Here is a 19,113-nt window from a genome sequence, read left to right as displayed (position 1 = left end):
CACACACACTGTCACCCTGTGGACTTTTGTTCTCTGTTAAAAAAAAGGTCACCTTAGTTAAGTGTTTAAGACAAATATCTTAAAAGATGTACAATTTTGATCCATTATAGGTTATTTACTGGATTGAAATCCTGAATGCTAGGGGGAGAATTTGCACTGTCCTGTAATGAAGTTACTGTACTGTGAGGACTGAAGTGTCCCCTGAGCACGGACTGAGGGAGCTGGGACTGTTCAGGCTAGAGATGAGAATGCTCAGTTGTATTTCTTCAGTGTATACAGAAACTTTCTGGGATGGTTTAAAGAAGAAAAAGACTGACTCTTCTCCGTGGTGCCTAGTGTCAGGACAAGAGACAACAGGCACAGAGGAAGCAATTTTTAAGGCTAAGAAAAAAAACCTTTTTTAACTGGTAAAACACTGGTATAAGTTGCCAAGATAAATTTTGGAATGTCCGTTTTTGAAGGTATTCAAACCCTGTGTGGCAGAGCCCTGTGCAACCTCTTGCTGTTAGAAGCAGGAGGTTGAATTGGATGGTGTCCCAAAGTGCCTTTCCACCTCGACCCTTCTGTGATTTTGCTAGTGCTGGTCAAATGCAGTGAGCATCTGCATTGGCACTGTATTACAAACATCAGTAAGCCTAATAAAGGCCTAACTCCAACAATAAACAACCTCACACACAGGTAGAGCAAAGGGAACACACCATAAAAAAAAAAAAAATCACATTTTCTTGTGCATCTCTAAGAAGATCGAAGGCCTAATCCATTTAGGATTTACGCTACTCATAATAGAATACCTGACTTCAGGTTTTTTTACCTTAATGTACTAATGATGCATTCAGAAGGCAATTATTAATAAATATTTATGAACAGTACTTACTGGGTTGAAAAAGTAATGTGATCTATCAGCTGGGTGGCTTTTTTATGGGTAAGCATACCCATTTAGAAGCCAGCAGATGAAGATTGCTCCATTTATTGGAAAATTTGCTTTCATTTCAATTAATTCAAGCACTCCTCTAGTTGGTTCATCAGCACCAAGGTTTGTTATTAATCAAATCTGTGTGTATAGTTGGCTGCAATTCATGAAAACTGAAACTGCTTTCATGTGTATTTCTTTTCACCTCAGTACTTCCAGCAGCAAACTGAAAGAGAATCAAAATTTTGCAAGATTGCCTGACTGGACCAAATGAAACATAGAGTAAGTAATTTCCACGAGTTTATTAAAGTAAAGTCCATCAGCCTATGTGAATGCAGTTCATTTCCTGTAGGTCCTTGTAAATCCTGCATACAGGAATTTCTGCTGAGTAGATTATGGTCCATTTACTTCTTTGGAGTCACACTTGTATAAAACTATATTAGAATGTGAAATAAGCTCAGACCTTGATCTCAGTGCAAAGGAGAAAACTGCAGACAAATGTAACCATAACCACCTGTGGTGGGACAGTTTAGGCTATGAAGGGATTTCTCTATATCTGTTATACTTTTTTTTGTTTTTCTCCTGATTAAGCAGCTCCTGTCATCTTTTTGTTAAAAAAAAAAAATCAGGTTTCCATATCTAGAAGGCATTATGTGCCCTTTAATGTTGTTTATTCCCATCTATAAGTTATATGCTCAGGGAAAAAGTGTGTTTATCTTAATATAAGGCATCATTTTTGGAACTAAAATAGAGCAGACAGGGAAGTATTATACCTGGGGCTTATCTGAATATTCTGAATGCCAGATTACTGTATCTCTGAATTACACTTTGGGAGAGACAGCAAGACTAAAGGCTGATGAAAATATTTTGATGTATCTACAGCCTTTCCATCTACAATAAAAAGATATTTCAGTCTACTTTTTTTTCTCCCCTTGGAAAATCTTTTCTTCAGTATAGCAAAGACTGAGTTGCTTTACTGTGATTCAAGATAATTTATGGCCTGAAATGTTCCAATCTATTATCTGACTAAGAAGAGTCCTTCCAGAAAACACAGAACACCCTCCCCCAAGGAGCCTACTATATTCTCTAACAATATTTGGAGAATAAATCAAGGTTCTCCATATTTTTCTGAATATCTTTACTGAACAGTTTACTTCAGACCATAATTCAAATTTAGTGTGTATCTATTAGGTCTGGAGAATGTTACCAGGGTGAGTTTACACGGTATTTTGCTGGTCTTACTGTGCCTAACTCCTAAAAAGTTAAGTGCTTTATATAAGAAATACAGACTACTGTTTAACATCTATCTTGGAGTCTACTTTTTAAAACATAGTATTTTTAAGTTATTATTCAATGTAAATTCATTTCTGTGAATAACATTCACAAAGTTCACTGCAACACAAAGTACTACAAGAAGTAGAGGTCAGAAATAGTGACACTGTCTTCAGTTTTTATACTCCAGATTTGCTATTTACTTTAATGAACAGCAGAAACTCCAAGTTAAATCTCCTATAATGATAACTTAGCATCTTGTTTAGTAAGTAAGTCTTCAGCCTGGTAAAAACATTATAATGTGCATCATCTGAAAAAGGGTCATTACTTTTGTAATTCTGTTCAGTTGAGCATGCAGCAACCCCAGGCAAGAAAAAGGCCTTGATTTTCAAGGGATTGCAAAATATGGGCTTATTTCAATGAAGTACTTTTACTTCCACAAAGGATGGAAATTGAATTGATGTGTGGATTCATTTACTTTATCTATCGAGTTTACTTTTGAGCATACCTGCATTATGGCAGAATTTGACCCTCCAGCTCAAAGATTAACAATTAGACTGATTACTGAGCTGCATATATGGACTTAGCATTTCCATTCAACAGCGATATTTCCTTTCAACACCTTTTTTTTTTTACATTAATAAACAAGCTTGCATTTTTTTTCCCTCAGAGTTAATTTTTATTGTAACTCATTGATTTAATTCCTCAAGTATGTTTTTAACCTTTAAGCTGGTTTTGGCCTTGGTGTAGAGGTTTTTTCAGTATCTAACCTTTGGTTTTAATTAGTTACACTAAACCACATTTGCATACTTTTGCAGCAAATATTTCTGAGGATGTGAAAATACCAGACCTTTCGAGCTGGGGAGAAGGCAACATGCTTGTCATCATCCTCTGAGTGAATCATCTTTATGAGCTCACCCATATTATGCTACAGAATTTAAGGTTATAATTTTCATTTAATATTAGATGAACACACAAAGAAATACTTACTGCAGTCAGCTTCATCTGATAGGTCTTCACAGTCTGGTTTATAGTCACAGACGAACTGAGACTCAATGCAATTCTTATTCCCACATACAAAATCAGTGAAGGCAGGGCATTCCCTGGGATTCTCTCCAACTGAAAACAACAGGATATTTAAATCAATATAGAAATTAAATCAAAGGATGCTATTTTTACTTTGTTAACTATTATACATCATGGCTTTAGGGTTTTACTGCTTCCAATAGATGTTATTTGGTCTCACTCTTTTAATGTTGCATTATATATTCCTAGACTACTGTATTTGGCTTGCACAAAGCTTCAAAGGTAGGATATTTGGGCTGGAAGAAAATTCAAGTCAGCATCAACGTAAGTGTTTTGTTGGTGTATTTGTTGTGGACATTCTATAGAAAAGGGTTCTGTGAGCTGTTGAAAAATAAGGCAAAAGGCTTTATTCTGCTCATAATTATATTTTTTGTAAAATATCATTTTAAACTGAAAAAAATCACTGTTATAAACATTTGCATAATAAATGAACTTTTAGAGCCTTCATAAGACTTTCAGCCTTTTTTTAAAGAATTTAGACAAACTGCTGCTCTGATTATGTGAACCACCAAGAAATTTCTCTTATGGTATTTAATATACAAATCTTTTTTACAACAATTTCTGTTCATCTCTGAAGGTGAGTGAAAATCATCTCATAAAATGAGAGTAACTTAGTAACTTGCACATAAAACATCAGGTTCAATTCCAGAGTACTGAGATTCAGCCATCCCTGGACTCTAAGACTATAAAGGAACTTACGTAAGTTATTTTTTAGTTCAGTGCCCTGTGTGCATAATTTCATCCAACAGTAATTGAAACAGTTCTGATAACCCCAAATGCAACACTTCAAAAGCACTCTGATAACCTTAGATTGCCTTTCATTCCAGAGCTTTCAGTTCTGCAAAAAGACATTTAGGAGAATTTATTTTGACTGTATTCATTGTAATGTGTTTCATTTTTTCCTTCAAACATGACTAAAATGTGGCATATTGTTAAACACAGTCTGATCAGAACACCATGATATTTACCTTTGTGCAAGCCCATATTTCCAGAGGAGTTGTTATTGTTGTCAGGGCATTAATCTCTTCAAATAGTGATACTTACTGAATTTTACAGACTGAGGAACTGCATTCTCATTGAAGCAGAATAGAAAAAGAGAACTAAACTTTGGTTTAGTTTTAACATGTACTCAAAGTAATATTAAATAGGGCATTAAAATATAATCCATACATTTCAAATGGATAGCACAATAAAGAAGAAAAAAAAATCACTGCTAACATTGGTTACATGCCTCAGTGTTTAAATTTTCAGCTTTGAAATACAGAAGCCCCTGTGCACTGACATACACACACACGCACAAATTGATATCTGTCTCGTTATTTTGGTTTTCAATTTTTCACTGTCAATTTGATCTGATTAGTGTCAGGGCATCCACACCACAAACGAATCATCATGAATGCCTTATATACATGAAAAGTTATGGCTGCTTTTTCCAGACAATCTGTATGGCAGAGAGCCATTAACAGAGGAGCCGACTCCTGAGAAAAAAATTGACTGAGTGGTTTGTGATGGTTAAGGCAGTTTTCATACCTCTCTAAAATGGTGGGATAAAACCTGACTGGAGATACCAAATTCATTAAATTCATTAGTATGGCTCATCCTAAATTCTGGAAAGCCACATAATAGTTGAGGTTGGCAGAGACCTCTCAAGACCCCCTTAGTCCAACCCACTGCTTCAGCCACCTCTAGCACGGCAGGTTGTGCAGGACCATGTCCCGCTGGGTTTTGGATGATATCCATGGATGGAGACTCAACAACCTCTTTGGACAACCATTTGTGTTGGGTGATCCTCACAGTAAAGTGGTTTATTGTGTTCACCTGAAATTTCCTGGTTTTTGAATTTGTGCCTATTGCCTTCTGTCAGTAGGCACTTTTGAGAAGAGTCTAAAAAACCCTCATCTCCACTCCCTCCTCTGCACTGGAAATGATGCATTGGAAAATTAAATTATTTCCTTAAGTAATTCAATGGCTTAAATAATGACAGAAACTAGGTAATTGCAGATCCATTAGCATACAGTAGTTTTCGCTGCATATGATAGGGGTGCATTATCACCATATAGGGGTGAGACTTTTGAAAATCCATGGCTTTGTGACTGGTCATATTCCACACCATTACCTAGTGAGAGCAACATAATGTTATGTTATGTTACTCTATCATTTATATTTAGCACTTAATTATAGTTGTTCTTTTTTTTTAAAAAAAACAACTTTATAGCACTTCAAACATATCATAAACCAGCATTTAATAATGTTATTAATCTCTTTGGTTATCCTAAAATAAAACATGTGAGCCCAACACAGACATAACGAAATTTTTTATCTCAACACGTGTGAATGTCATAAACATAAATTTACATATCTTTGGATTTTATCTTCTTGGTATAAGACCTTGTTTATATGTAATTTTTAGGGATTTTTCAGGGATAATTTCAGGTTACATTTATGATAATGATGGTTTTCTGCTACAGTCTTTGCGGGAGAAGAATAAAATCCCTCAAATCAACATAGTGGCATTAGCATTACACAGTGTAACCAAAGATCCTAAACTCTGTTTGGAACTGCAGCATAAAAAATTAACTTTGCATAGCACACTCATTCTGGCCAAAATTCCTATACCAGCCAAGAATTAAATCAAAACAAGAAATACGGTGCAACTTAACCATAAAATACAACTTCAGTGTCGGCAAACCCAAAGCCAAAGACAAGTTCACACAGAAGTTGTAGTTTAAAAGTTTCATTTTTACAAAATATTCTTCAAATATAATATTAAAAAAAAATTTAATCATAAAAAAAGACACTGAAGAACTTAAAGAAAAAGAGAGGACATTTAAAATATTATCTTTAAATTTTAATATTTACCATTTTTAATTTTTGCCCTCAAAATTACAGGGTTACCAAAATCTGAGTTTGTGTCTATCAGTACTGAATTTGGAGAATAGTTATCTAACGTCACTCCAGAGAGTTTTAGCGTAAAGCAAAACTGTGTCTCCTAATGGACAGCTTTATTTTTAAGCTGATATTTCAGAAAAAATGAGAAATTTTCATTAAGTCATATTTCTTTGTGCATGTTGGTTGTGTTGGGACTGCATTTAAAAACATATAGCTTTTCATCTGATCATATTCCTCATCTGTACTTTGATAAACAGTCAGTAGAATGATAACATGTATTGGATGATGGTTGATTATATATAGGATGTAATATCATATTTTTTGCCAATAATCTAGCTTACACCATTCCATGAAAATCCAAGCATATAGAAAAACTAACTCTAAGGAAAAAAACCCCCAAACCCACAATGGAAAAATATGGTGGATTTTTGTTGTTGTTGTTGGTTTTTTCCCCTTGGTTCTTCTCTTAAGAGCTCAAGAAACTGGTAAGGAGAAAAATATCTAATTGTGAATACATGCCAAACAAATTAAGACAAATATTACGATGAGAAAAGTTATAGGTTGTACTTTGCTTACAGTGTTACTCTGAAATTATCTTTGAAAAGCTACAATCTTAAAATGGATGTGTGAACTACAGCAAGCAAAAGAATGTGCTGTTGCCATGTATGCAGATGTCAGAGGTGTAAAAGAGTTAAATATCCACAAATGTGAATTTTTCACAAAATCAGAATGAGATGAATTACAGGGATTTGAAATGTTTTTGATATGCACTAACCTAATTTCTGAATAAGCAATGAAAAATTTGCAGAGAGCTATGATGTTCAAAATAAAAATAAAACATTCCATTGTAATTTAAGAAAACTGTTGACCAGAAAGTATCCTGGAGTTCATGAAAAAGCCACAAATGTTGCTTTATTTTGACCTGACCTTCCAAATCTTTAGTTTAACCCCTAAACTGAAAAATTAAAAGTATATTCAGCTCTAAACATAATTTTACATAATGAAAAATATCCTTACAGATATGGAGTGTTGATCTACGGACATAGCATGAGTGACAGAGGAAAGGATCAGAGCTACAAAAATAGGTGATAGGGAGTGGGAGCTGTTTGGTTTTGGTTTTTTTCAATGAGAACAGAAGCTCCAACTGAATTTATTAATTTCCAGCATTCTCGGACATTTCTTGGGCTAGTTACTTTTGTTTATCATTATGTTTTGATCTTTCTTCTCCTACGGTTACTCAGTCTAAAAATCTGTGGGAGCGGAATACTACGTAAGATATGTTGCAGGTCAAAAGACCACAATCCATTCCTTTCCCAGAAATAAAACATTATAGGGAGTAAAAAATCACCCCAAACCAAAATAAAATAATATAGAATATAAAACACAAGCCCAGATAAGAATTGAATAGCGTATGATAACAACCAAACTTTAGATCAGTATGGAAATAACTAGATTAACAAGAATTACTGGAGTAATTAAACCATTTGCTTTCTCAGAGGTCAAGGTTAGCTGGCAGCAGCACATATACCCTTACAAATATTTTTCTTCCCTTACATTCAAGTACATCCCTTACTTGGGGATTAGATTTTTAGAAGTTAAAAAAACCAAACCAACAAACAAAACCAAACTATTGTTATGGCATGGAAAAATTATAATGTTTTATTGTGCCCATTTATTTCATTTTCCCCTCAGAATTGCAGCTTTTCCAAAAAGCTGGGATGGCACAAGAAACTAGCACAAGACATATTTTAGATGAAGTAGTAGCTAATGACTGCGTGTTATGCAAATGCCTTCACCAAATGAAATGGCAGTACTTGAAAAGGAAAAAGCATATACAGGGTATCACTTTTCAGTTAAGTACAATTTGGTATTGATGCAGCAAAGAGCCATATAATCTTTAAGTAGTTTTTAAGAGGCCAATAGAGCTGGCTTGGCTTCTGGATCACTAAACCCTACGAAATAAACACATTAATGATGGTTGCCACAGAACTCGCCATCACATACACTTGCTTTCCTTTCTACATATTTTGTTCTGGACTGGAATGCAATTCTCAAAATACCAGCAAAGATCTTCCTAGTAAGGATACCTGTGTATGTTTGTAAGCATGTAGAAAGCACGCAAGACACAGGGGCACGTCGTGCATGCCACAGATATATTGTGACTCTGTTGTGGATACAGCACAAGCTGCAGCTATATTTATTTTATACCCATCTCCAGTATATGTTATCTATGGAAGAATAAACCATATAATGGACGCAGAATTTATAGACGTGATAAGATTCATTTGGAGACAGCTGATAAATAAAACATTATTAACTGAGAGATTTTTTTCCCCAATTACCAAGAAAGACCTGACTATGAAAGAACTCACAGAACCATCCTTATTTCCTTAAAGTTTGCAACTAGAGGACAGCAACAGATCAGTGACTATTTCTCTGACTCTCTGAGTACAAGAGCTTACTCATACCAATGCTTTGTAAGGTGTAAATATTCTTGTGATATCCATTACATCTAAAATCAGAAGGAACCAGACAGGTCAAATATCAGTCCTATAGGATATAGATCTTTGTTGTTTGAAACAAAATGGATAAGGCCAAAAATATTTAAGTTCAATAGATAGCACTAAATATCATAGATCTGGTGACACAAAGTGTTTAAAATACTTATCATGAAAGAAGTGATTGATCACACAGGAAGAGATGATCTACTATTACAACACTGAAGACATAGGTTGTCAGAGGTTGTGTTTGGCCAATGCTTTGTGCTTTTGAAAGGCGTAGGGTGAATCCCAAATTATTATGGTTCCTAAAGGCTGCAGTGAATAAGACCTTGAGCTGTTTTGGAGAGCAGGGTGTTCCTCAAGTTCAAATGCACTGAGCTGTTGTTTAGCAAGAGTCTCATTTCTGCTCTCCAAGAGAAACACAGGCACTTGCTCAACAGTACAACACAACCATGTTAGCAGAAACATAACATACAATGTATATTCAATTGAAATGAGCCTTTTCCCCCACTTTTTGCCTTTTTTTAGAAATTATAGTCCTTCCTGAGTAAAAATGTTTTCAAATTAAAGCTGAAAATTTGTCTCTTTCTATTTTTTGTTGTTTAAATTGTATTTTTTAGTGGGAGTATTTAAACCACTTCTCTCCCCTCTTTCACAACACTAGATATATAGGAATAATCAAAGATTAAAAAAAAAAATCTTGTTAAAATATTATTCAATTAAAGGAAATTTAATTTACGAGTTTCACCCTCTGTTTAAATTGGAATTTATGAAATACACACTCCTGGAAGCTTTCATTACTCAACTGTACTCTGAGATTCAGAAATTATGCAACACAGTTTTCATCAGGTTTTTCATTTGCTTACCTCAATTGCTCAGTGCTCTTTTCTGCATGAGTTTTTATAGAACATTAGAATTGTATTAGCAAACTCATCAATAATGCTCCTCTCCATGGATGACCTAGGAAATCTGTTGCAAGGAAAACTAGATGAAAAGTTTCTACTCAAGCAAGCTAGATATAATTTCAAATAAGGGTTTTTATATTTTTAAAACCATAGAGAATTCTCCTCATGGAGAATTAGAGTATCGCTCAAAAGGCCAGATTGAATTCAAAGATATGTTTTGACTCTGACATAAACAGTAGATCTAACAAATTTTATTGACTTTTAGGAGAGACTCTGACCTGTAGATACAAAATTCTGCCAAAGGACTTCCCAAACCTGTTCAAAGCAAGAAGTATTCTACCTAAGGCCCCCGATAACCTGGAAGAATAAAAAATTTATTCATAGTTCTGAAAATGCAGAACTGGCTCTGGCTCGAGCAATACAAAAGATAAGAGAATTCTCTCTAACTTCTAGTGCTGATACAATGGGGTATATAAATCCAGGGGAGACAAGGGCAGAAGCTTTATATTTGATAAGGACTGAAAGACCAGCTTTGGTATACAGTTTATCAGCAGGATAAGGATCTCATAGTACTCATATAGGGATCGACCATATTTTGCTTAATACCAAAGGACACACAAGGGAGAAGCAGTGAGGACTGAGCAATGAGGGTGTGGTTGTTCTAGGCTTTACCTCTTTGGAATGTGCGAGTGGTAAAAGAAAGGGAGCAGTGGAAATAAAGCAGAAATCATGAGATACTTTTGCAGAAAATCCTATTTCCCAGTAATTATGAACAAGTTCAACCAGATAAACATATCTCCTGAAACAATTTGACAAGAGATCTCTACTTGGTCCTTTTTCCCCTCCCTGTCTGCCCTCTATCCTAATTTCAGTGTAGAGTTTGCACTTCAGAAAGTTCAGATGAATAGATTATTTTGAGAACATTTCAATGATATCTCCACTAAAAGTGACTGTCAAACTTGCTTCCATTGTGTTGCAGAATCAAAACAACTCAATCACAGCACTCTCCAGTTATCACAGATTTCTTTGAAGCATTTCATGTGAATATTTTATTTTTTTAATATGGACTTGTCCTAATGTGGTCCACAGAGGTTGTTGTGACAGACCAATGAAGTTGAGCACATAGTGCAAGCTGCAATTGTCTGCAACAAGGAGACACTTCCTCAGCTGAGTGCTCTCCCTGTCTTTGCAGAATTCCCCTTAGATGTGAAATTCATCTCGGGTGTCACCCTGCATGAAGGTGTAGGATGGGTGACATGCAGTTTGCCTGTTCTGGAAGGGTGCATACTTTCTGGAGTAATTTTACATGAAAATGAGCTCAGGCTGGGACAAGTGTCATTCTTCTAGTACCACCTTTACAGACAAGGATTGTAAATTAAAAATAAGATAGAAAGTCCATTCACCTCTACCCTGTATATTTTAGTGGCTGTAGAAAGCCATCTCTTGTGGCTTTGAAATAGGTGGAGTCAAAAAATCTACCACTGGATGTGAAGAGTAAGCAATATGTGAAGCAAAGGCCAAAATGAGGAGATTTTAGTTTTATGTTGAAAACCCGAGGATACAGCCATGTGCTAGCAAACCAAATTATCTTTGGAGTCAGCAGCTCTTTTTCAAAAGTTTCCCATGAGATAAACAGAAACTTAAAATGCTACTGAGGTTTCTTCTTGGAAAATGAGGTAAAAGTTATTTCTTGTTTCTCATATTCAAAATCTGTGGCATTCCTAATACATCTCTGAGAGTTGCAAGAAGGTGATGAACAAATCTTTTTGTTAAGCTCATACATTTTTTACATAAGCAGAAACAGAAATCCTAGTTTACACATATGTCAATGCCTTCTGGTCAATGCAGTGAAACTGAGACAATTCTGTGGTTTTGAAGCTGGTGCTATACTTACCTTTTTTCATTTTTAAATTTTTTCAAAGAAGGTTGTGAGATGCAATTCTTTCCCCAAATCCAGACTGTACCGTATTTGTCCCTTTTGTAAAAATTAATTTATACTTGTCAAACATTTCTAGAAAGTCTTAATATTCAGCGCAGTTTAAGAATTTCTGCATAACAGGACTTGTGCAGGAATTAATGTCTTCCCTCAGTGTAACTGGCAGCCCCGGCAAGCTGGGTTGAGGGAACCTGAATTTCCTCCACATCAGTCCTTAGCACGCTGCCTTCCTCACTGGGTCCTTCTTCCAAGGGTATATAGAAGGAATATCCTCTGAAAGGCATCTGATCTTCGTATTGCCAAAAGGGAGATTATTTCACGTCTAGAACCAAATTGTGCATATCTGTACCCACTGCTGAGTGTAATGGGATCTGAATTCAGTAAAATTTTCCCGCAAATGATAAAGTACATCATGTTAATGCATGTTACATTAAGCCAAATTAAGTTAAAGCTACCAAAATTTCTAGACTTTTCAAAATTACCTTTCTTCATCTGTAATGAAGAAGATTCAATATGTAGCAGAAAATTTTAAATTGGCAGCTCACAGTGAAATCAAAGAATAATTTCCTTGTAAGGGCAAAATACAAATATTAAACTAATAATTAAGAACTTAATCATTGATTTTAGCACATTTACTGAGACATTATAGCCAGGTCATGTGATTCCAGTGCCCCATGTCAGAATACCCTGACACTGACCTATTTATAAAAAAAAAGTGAAAGACATTGTGAATCATTAAAATATTTGAAGGGGGAGTGGGGAAGAAAATTAAAAAAACTGGGCATATATTCTGTCTGAACATCAGTGAATATCCTTAGTGACTAATTTAGGTCTGGCAGTTTCCTCTGTCTGAATTCCCTTCCCTCTCACTTCAGGGCCAGATTTGTATTGAATACTTCTATTATCAGAGCTTGAACTTCTCTCAAATGTTCGAGAAATAGAAATTAAATTTTCCACTAAACATAAATCTTTGCATGATACATAGCTGAGGATTTAAAGGAAACACTGGCTTGTTTTAAAAATAAAAAAAAAAGGTGGCCTACAGACACAAACACTAGGATGTTTAGCTATTTTGTCTCTGATCTGCAAAGCTAGGTTGGAATTCTAATGAGAAAGGATTTTTCTGCTGAGACTTTCAAAGCTTCTTCTTTGTGAGGGCATGGAAGTAAAGTTGTTCAAAGGATTTCCATACCTTCACCTATGGTTTTTGCCACAAACAGTAGGTGAGGAGGAATACAAATATATGAGGAAAAAGAGGAATAAAAGTTTATCACCAGGAAAGCAAGCTTTATTATATTTTAAGGAAAATTTCTGTTCAGCGCAATTTGGTGAATCTATTTCCTATTAATAGATTGTGGAATTTTTACTTTTCTTTCTTTTAAAAACTAAATATAATTGTAACATCAGAAGATTAGTTTGTGGGGTCTGGTTCCAAACTTTGTCAACTGACAAACATCACTTGAGCTGTAATTGTTCTGACTTATTTCTGGATTTCTATGGCACTGGATTCCCAGACTATTAAAAATTATATAAATCAAGTACATGTCAAAATGGTAATTTCCTTCAAATTTTAAGTCAGAGTTATGATTCCCTTATTTTCATTTATGTTCCCTTGTTAGTTTTTCAGGTGGTGCCCTGAGATGCCAAAATCAGTATGTATGATGTGGCTGAGTCATGTACATGTCCATGCTTACACTTGCTGTTGTGTATCTGAGAGTACAAAATTCCTTTTCTTTAAAATTATAGATGCACAAAAATCAGACTTCCTGTAACAGCATGCCTGAGAAATTATACCCGTGATCCACTATCATGTGACAGTGAGCCATCAGCTGGGAAAGCAGATCAGTAATGCCTGAAGTCCTCCTTAATGGTAGCAGACCATGCGATCATAAAGTTAAATGTCGTAAGTGTAAAAAATAAATTTATCATTAGGTATTATTCTGCAGAATCCTCATAAATATTTTACTTTTTTTTATTAAGGTAAATGGAGATATTAAATGGAGACTTTTTTTTTTTCTCAGTTTGCAAATAACTTAATGCATGGTCAAAGTGAATTATTAAAAAGCACAAGAAATTATGGCAATGAACTCCAGGTAAAATAGTCTCAATAAAGTTGTATAAAGAAATATTGTATAAAAAGGTGCAAATAATATCAATTCTTTTGTTAAGAACAATTTTTTTCCAACTGTTATGTAACTTGACTATTTTTCATATTTTTTAATTTACCCTGTAAAATAAAATGTATCTGATTTGGAATTTAACTTATTTTTGTTACCAGAACATTGCTTACCCTCTCAAAACCAACTGATAAGACTGTTCTATGTCTTTGTTTTATTCCATCTTTGACAATATTTCCTAAAGCTCATATTTCCAATAAAACCACAGTTTCTTCTGGTCCTTCACTTCCATAGTAATTAGTAAGACCTGAAGAAAATAAGCCATGAAGGAAAGGGCCTCAGAAGGTCAGATCATAATAAACAGAGCCATTTGTGGTATTCTATAATATTCTATGATATAGAAGCTGTTGACAAATTAATTTTTAAAAGGAAATAGTGGAAGGATTCTCTTAATGAGTTGAAAATCCTCATGTAAAATGAGCTATGTACATCACAGCTATGTAAGTGAAGAGCCAAGAATCCACCTCAGTGCAGATGCCCTTATGAGTATCTGTGTACAGTGCTTATAACACACTGTATGGAAGCAAACTGAAGGAAAATACATTTAAAATAAAATAAGTATTTAGATAAATTAAGCAATGATACAACCATTGAATAGTACCATACAGCAGAAAACAGATCTAATATTCATATGTAAAAATATCACATGGGCTGCCTCTCTCTTCCCTTTTCACTGTCTCAACTTGAGTTCATACTTTCTACAAAGAGGCAATTATTTTATTGTGCTGACTGTAAACCCTGTTCCAGGAATACCATTCAGTGGCTTCCAAAAGGACAGTCTGTGAGAAGGAGGCTATCTCAAAATATTTGAAGGCTCTAGAATTCCTCTTACATTAGTTTTCACCACTAAATGCTGTCTGCTGAGAAGCAGCTAAATATTCCATTACTTCCCCCATGCAATTTAAGGCAGTCTCATTTCAAATTCATCATGTTTATTTTAAACCTGTTTTCAAGTTTTAATTATAGTTTTTTTCTGTGCATGTTGAATTCCACTGTTAATGTAATTAACACTTCCAGAATACCCTTTAAACGTAAGATTTTAGTTTAACACAATAAGACCAAGTAGAAAATACAAATGCAGCTTCAGTATTCCTAGAGGACCCTTGTCATACGTCTAGCCCAGCAATTCTACAGCTACAAACACAGAACATGGGTAAGTGCTGTAAGTCAAGTAATTTTGTTGATCAGAAGTCCCTGTTCCCCCTCTGCTTTGTATGCTACTCTTCTTTTTGAGTTTGGCCACAGTAAGATTGTGTTTGCTGACTTTTAGCGTTGTTATGACAGACACAATAAAACTGTGAACTCTGTGTTGCAAAAAATGCTATCTGTACATGACATGCTTTCTCTATCCTGGATGCCCCAGGCTTGGGTCAGGTGGGAAATGTTATTTTTGAGAAACTGGCAAAATGTATTTTGCTTGTTTGTTCTACAAGGGTAAAGAATCAATAACAACAAGAATAAGAAAGGTCAGACCAGGCTCCTTTGTGTCATCGTGCCAACAGGAAGGTCAGCATACCAAAAGTTTTGAGAAAATTAAGCAAGCAGGTATCAACTTGTGGAGTAGAAGGCAAAACAACATAACCAGAGTGCAGAACTGATATGAAAGGTACTAAATTATTCCCTTTTAACGTTGGTTTGAGGCTAAGTATCCTCATACAGACAAGAAAATCAGAGGGTGGAGGTGGGTTAAGGTGTAGTGGTGTGTGTGGGGTTTTTAGGTTTTGTTTTCTTGTTTTGCTTATTTTACAGACATGCATTTTTACAGATGCACATGGATACAGCTGAAAAGCAAAAAAGGCCTTTGCTGTTTCTGGAAAGCAAAGGCATAAGCATAAACACATTCCCATAGGATGCATGCGCCTAAACTTTAATTGTAACCCTGCTGTACCTAGCATACACTACCACAAATGGTATAAGGAAATGATTCCTGAGTGTATGGAGTCTGTACCCTATTAGAGTGCAAAGGCAATCACCACGCAAGTGACAACTCTATAAAGGATCATCATCTTGGGTTTCCAACTTTCCTAAATCAATTTTTAAAAAATTTATATTGCATATTGAGCTTCAATTGTACATATCAATCTTCTATGAGAAAAGCGTCCTCTGAATCATCTAACTTCATAAACTGCAATTTTCTGCAAAATACACAGGAATGTGACTATGCTGAAGGTGTGTGTGAAAGTAGTTGGAGCCCTTGGTGCAACTGCTTTCCCAGCAGAGCTTCTTCCTGAAGCCGTGCTGTAAAACAAGCAGTTGGCATAAAGTAATAAACCAAGTTACTTTCTGAACTGTTTCACTGAAGAGGTATTTTAATGCAGGACTTGATATAAAACATTGTTAACATTCAGATTTATAGGGTCCTAGACTAAAACCAATGTAAATTTCAGCAATCAGAGGATCCTTCATAGGACAGCTTTCCAAATCCTTATTGAAACAATTTCCTTCCTTGCAATGACAACTCTGGAATATTTCCAGTTATGCTTATATGTTGTCATTTTTCAGGTTATTATATAATATGTGGACTTAGGAGTAAGAGGAAATATTTTGACACTATATTAAGATATGCCGATACCATCTTTATGAACTTAACAGAGATGCTACTTCTTCCTTAAAAATATAAACTCTACTATTTTTATTTGCTGAGTGTCTTCCTGAATCTGAGTGTGAAATGAAGTGTCTAATTTTTTCTCACCCCAAAACAGAACAGAATCCCAGAAATGTGGTTTAACTAGACCCCACTGGTATCAATTAGTACATGTGAACACAACTGGAAACAAATTGCAAGAGAGATCAGCATCCACTTTGTTATTCAGGATGATAGATATTGACTTACCATCTCCTACCAGGGCATCCTTACCTATCTACCTGTGGGTTGAGTGGGGGTTTTTTTGTGGGTGTTTTTGTTTGTTTGTTTGTTTTGGTTTTTTTTGTTTTGTTTTGTTTTGTTTTGTTGGGTTTTTTTGTTTGTTTGTTTTTTGGGGTTTTTTTTGTTTGTTTGGGGTTTTTTTTTGTTTTGTTTTGGGTTTTTTTGGTTTTTTTGTTTGTTTGGGGTTTTTTGTTTGTTTTTTTGGTTTTTTTGTGTGTTGTTGTTGTTGTTGTTGATAACAATCACATGCACAGCAATGGGGACAATGAAAAAAGGCAAAGGGCTCACTAATGCTTACATGCGTCTTAGAGCTTTTAAGAGTACATGTGCCTTTGAGTTTTATTAAAGTGCAGTTCTGAAGAAGGTCCCAGATTGTATCAAGTTTCCATTCTTTGAATTATACAACAATTTCTGAATGCAAACCCTTCATTTTCAGATGAAATTAGATCAAGAGATGTTCAGAAGTTCATTTTTCATACTGCAGTTGATGATGGGCATCCAGTCTATGGCCAGGGATTAAAGCTTGTTTAAACAACTACCACAAAACTTGTACAGTGTTGATATGTAGCATCAGCTATTATCACCTCATTAACCAAAACCACTTATGCTGCTTCACACAGTTTTCTATAAGATAGGAAGATCACTTACTTTCCTGAGAGAAGCCATGATCTACCTACTCAGCATTTATCTTCTTTTGTCAATGTTAGGTGGTTTTTTGGGGAAATTTTTTCTTTTTTTTTTCTGTAGTTGTAGTTGTTGCTTTTGTTGGTTTTAATAAGGTCAAACGTCATTCTTATTTTAGCCTATGTCCACAGAGATATGAATTAAAGAGAGTACTCTGTGAAGGAGTCAAAAATTTTATTTTGCTGACCTTAACACTTCAGCTAAACTGGGAAAATGAATAATGATAAAGGTTCATTTGTAGTTTCCACTTGTTTTTTTGGCAAGAGACTTTATAACAAAACACAGAAACCACAGACTTCATATAATATAATCTGAAGCAATTTATACAAAATGTTTATGTTATGAAATACAACATCACAGACTAAATAACTTACCAATGGTTTAAAGAAAAAAAAAAAAAAAAAGAAAAAAGAAAAAAGAAAAATCCTTACTAATTTCTTGGATTTATGTTCTACAGACTAGTGTGAGAGTACCACACAAATGTATGTGCAGGGAATAGTATTAAAATTATAAGGGCAGAAACAATTTATTCATAACTGATTTTATGAGCAGTGAAATTATGATGAAAACGGTAAAATTATGATGTATTTATCATACAAGCAAACAAGAACTTCCCACACCTCATGTAGCACCCCTCTAGAAACTTTCCTCTTGAACTTACTTGTGGTGCAGTTGTGGAACTCTATGTCATCTATTGCTGCTCCTCCTCTCAGGTCTCTGGCACGAATGCCTTCAAAGATAATTTCAAAATTCCGTAGCTTTCCCAAGTGTAACTTGACTTCGTTCCACTCATCACCGTGAGCTCCTGATTCACTCCATATTTTCACAATCCCATAATCAGTCTGAAATTTGAATAAATTATATATAGTAAGATACATTGCAAGTGTGGATTATCAAACACAAGTATGGATTAACAAAACCAAGTTTTGAGGGAAAAAACCCAAACCAAACAAAACAGAGAGAAGACTTGAAGATGCCCATGCAATTGTATCAAGAATTGGAAAACAGAGTCTTTGCTAGGATACTAGGAAAGGCAGTGAAATTAGATGAGTACTGTGCAAATAACAACTATCAATAGCAGATAAAGTCTCAGTAGAGAAATTACTTTGTGTGTGATTGAACTGCAAAACCATCAATTTTACTAGAGCTGTATTTAATTTTATACAAAACTGTTCTTTGTTTTTAGAATATATTACTGGATGCAAGGCTAGTCTACCATTTTAAATTGTATCCATCTATCTTTACAAAGATGTGACAATGGTGATAAAGGAGAGGAAAAAACTAACAAATATGTAATAACCATAGATGTAATATGGCTTATTTGAAGGTAAATAAGTATAATACTCTGACTCACAAATACACTAATATATTTTAAATCTTATCTTTAGACCTTTTATACTACCTATCTGGCAAGTCAGCAGCAAACCACACCCTTCATTTTACAGCAGTAGTGTTAAAATGCAGATGCACCAATTTTTCTTGCTGTCAAGGGATGACACATATACATGATGACATCAAAAGGAAAGGAAACATTTACAAAAGTTTTGTATATATCTAAATCTATTTTCTTTGTGACTGTCTGACTAACCATTCAAACTGTAAACAAGATTGTTTTTCTACTCTTTTCTTGGCAAAAGCCATTAGTACTTCAGCTGCAGTTAAGAAAAAACACTGTGAGATGCATCAAGGAGCTAAACATAATGCACAACAAAGGTTCTAAGACTGTAGTACATGAATAAGCAAAATCTAAGGAAAATAGAGACAGCAGTAAAATAGGCAGGGAAGAAAATTAATTACATTTCTTTATCCATAGTGAACCTGTTAGATCAGATTTATGTTAATAAGAATGTCTTATGCATATTTATGATGAGAAAATGAATCTTGGTG

General features: G+C 34.8%; 1 protein-coding gene across 1 annotated transcript in view; it reads right to left on the bottom strand.

The window, feature by feature from the left end:
* The window catches only part of MALRD1 (MAM and LDL receptor class A domain containing 1), a 235,169-nt gene that overhangs the window by 79,966 nt on the left and 136,090 nt on the right, over positions 1 to 19,113 (bottom strand). The window contains exons 28-29 of the mRNA XM_040062159.2: positions 17,888 to 18,068; positions 3,173 to 3,301 (exon numbers count right to left, since the gene is read on the bottom strand). Of these exons, the coding sequence (XP_039918093.1) occupies positions 3,173 to 3,301; positions 17,888 to 18,068 (310 nt within the window). The remainder of the gene's footprint in view (positions 1 to 3,172; positions 3,302 to 17,887; positions 18,069 to 19,113) is intronic.

This window comes from Hirundo rustica, chromosome 1, assembly GCF_015227805.2.
Source record: "Hirundo rustica isolate bHirRus1 chromosome 1, bHirRus1.pri.v3, whole genome shotgun sequence".
Taxonomy (NCBI): Eukaryota; Metazoa; Chordata; class Aves; order Passeriformes; family Hirundinidae; genus Hirundo; species Hirundo rustica.
This window is presented reverse-complemented; position numbering and strand designations above follow the sequence as displayed.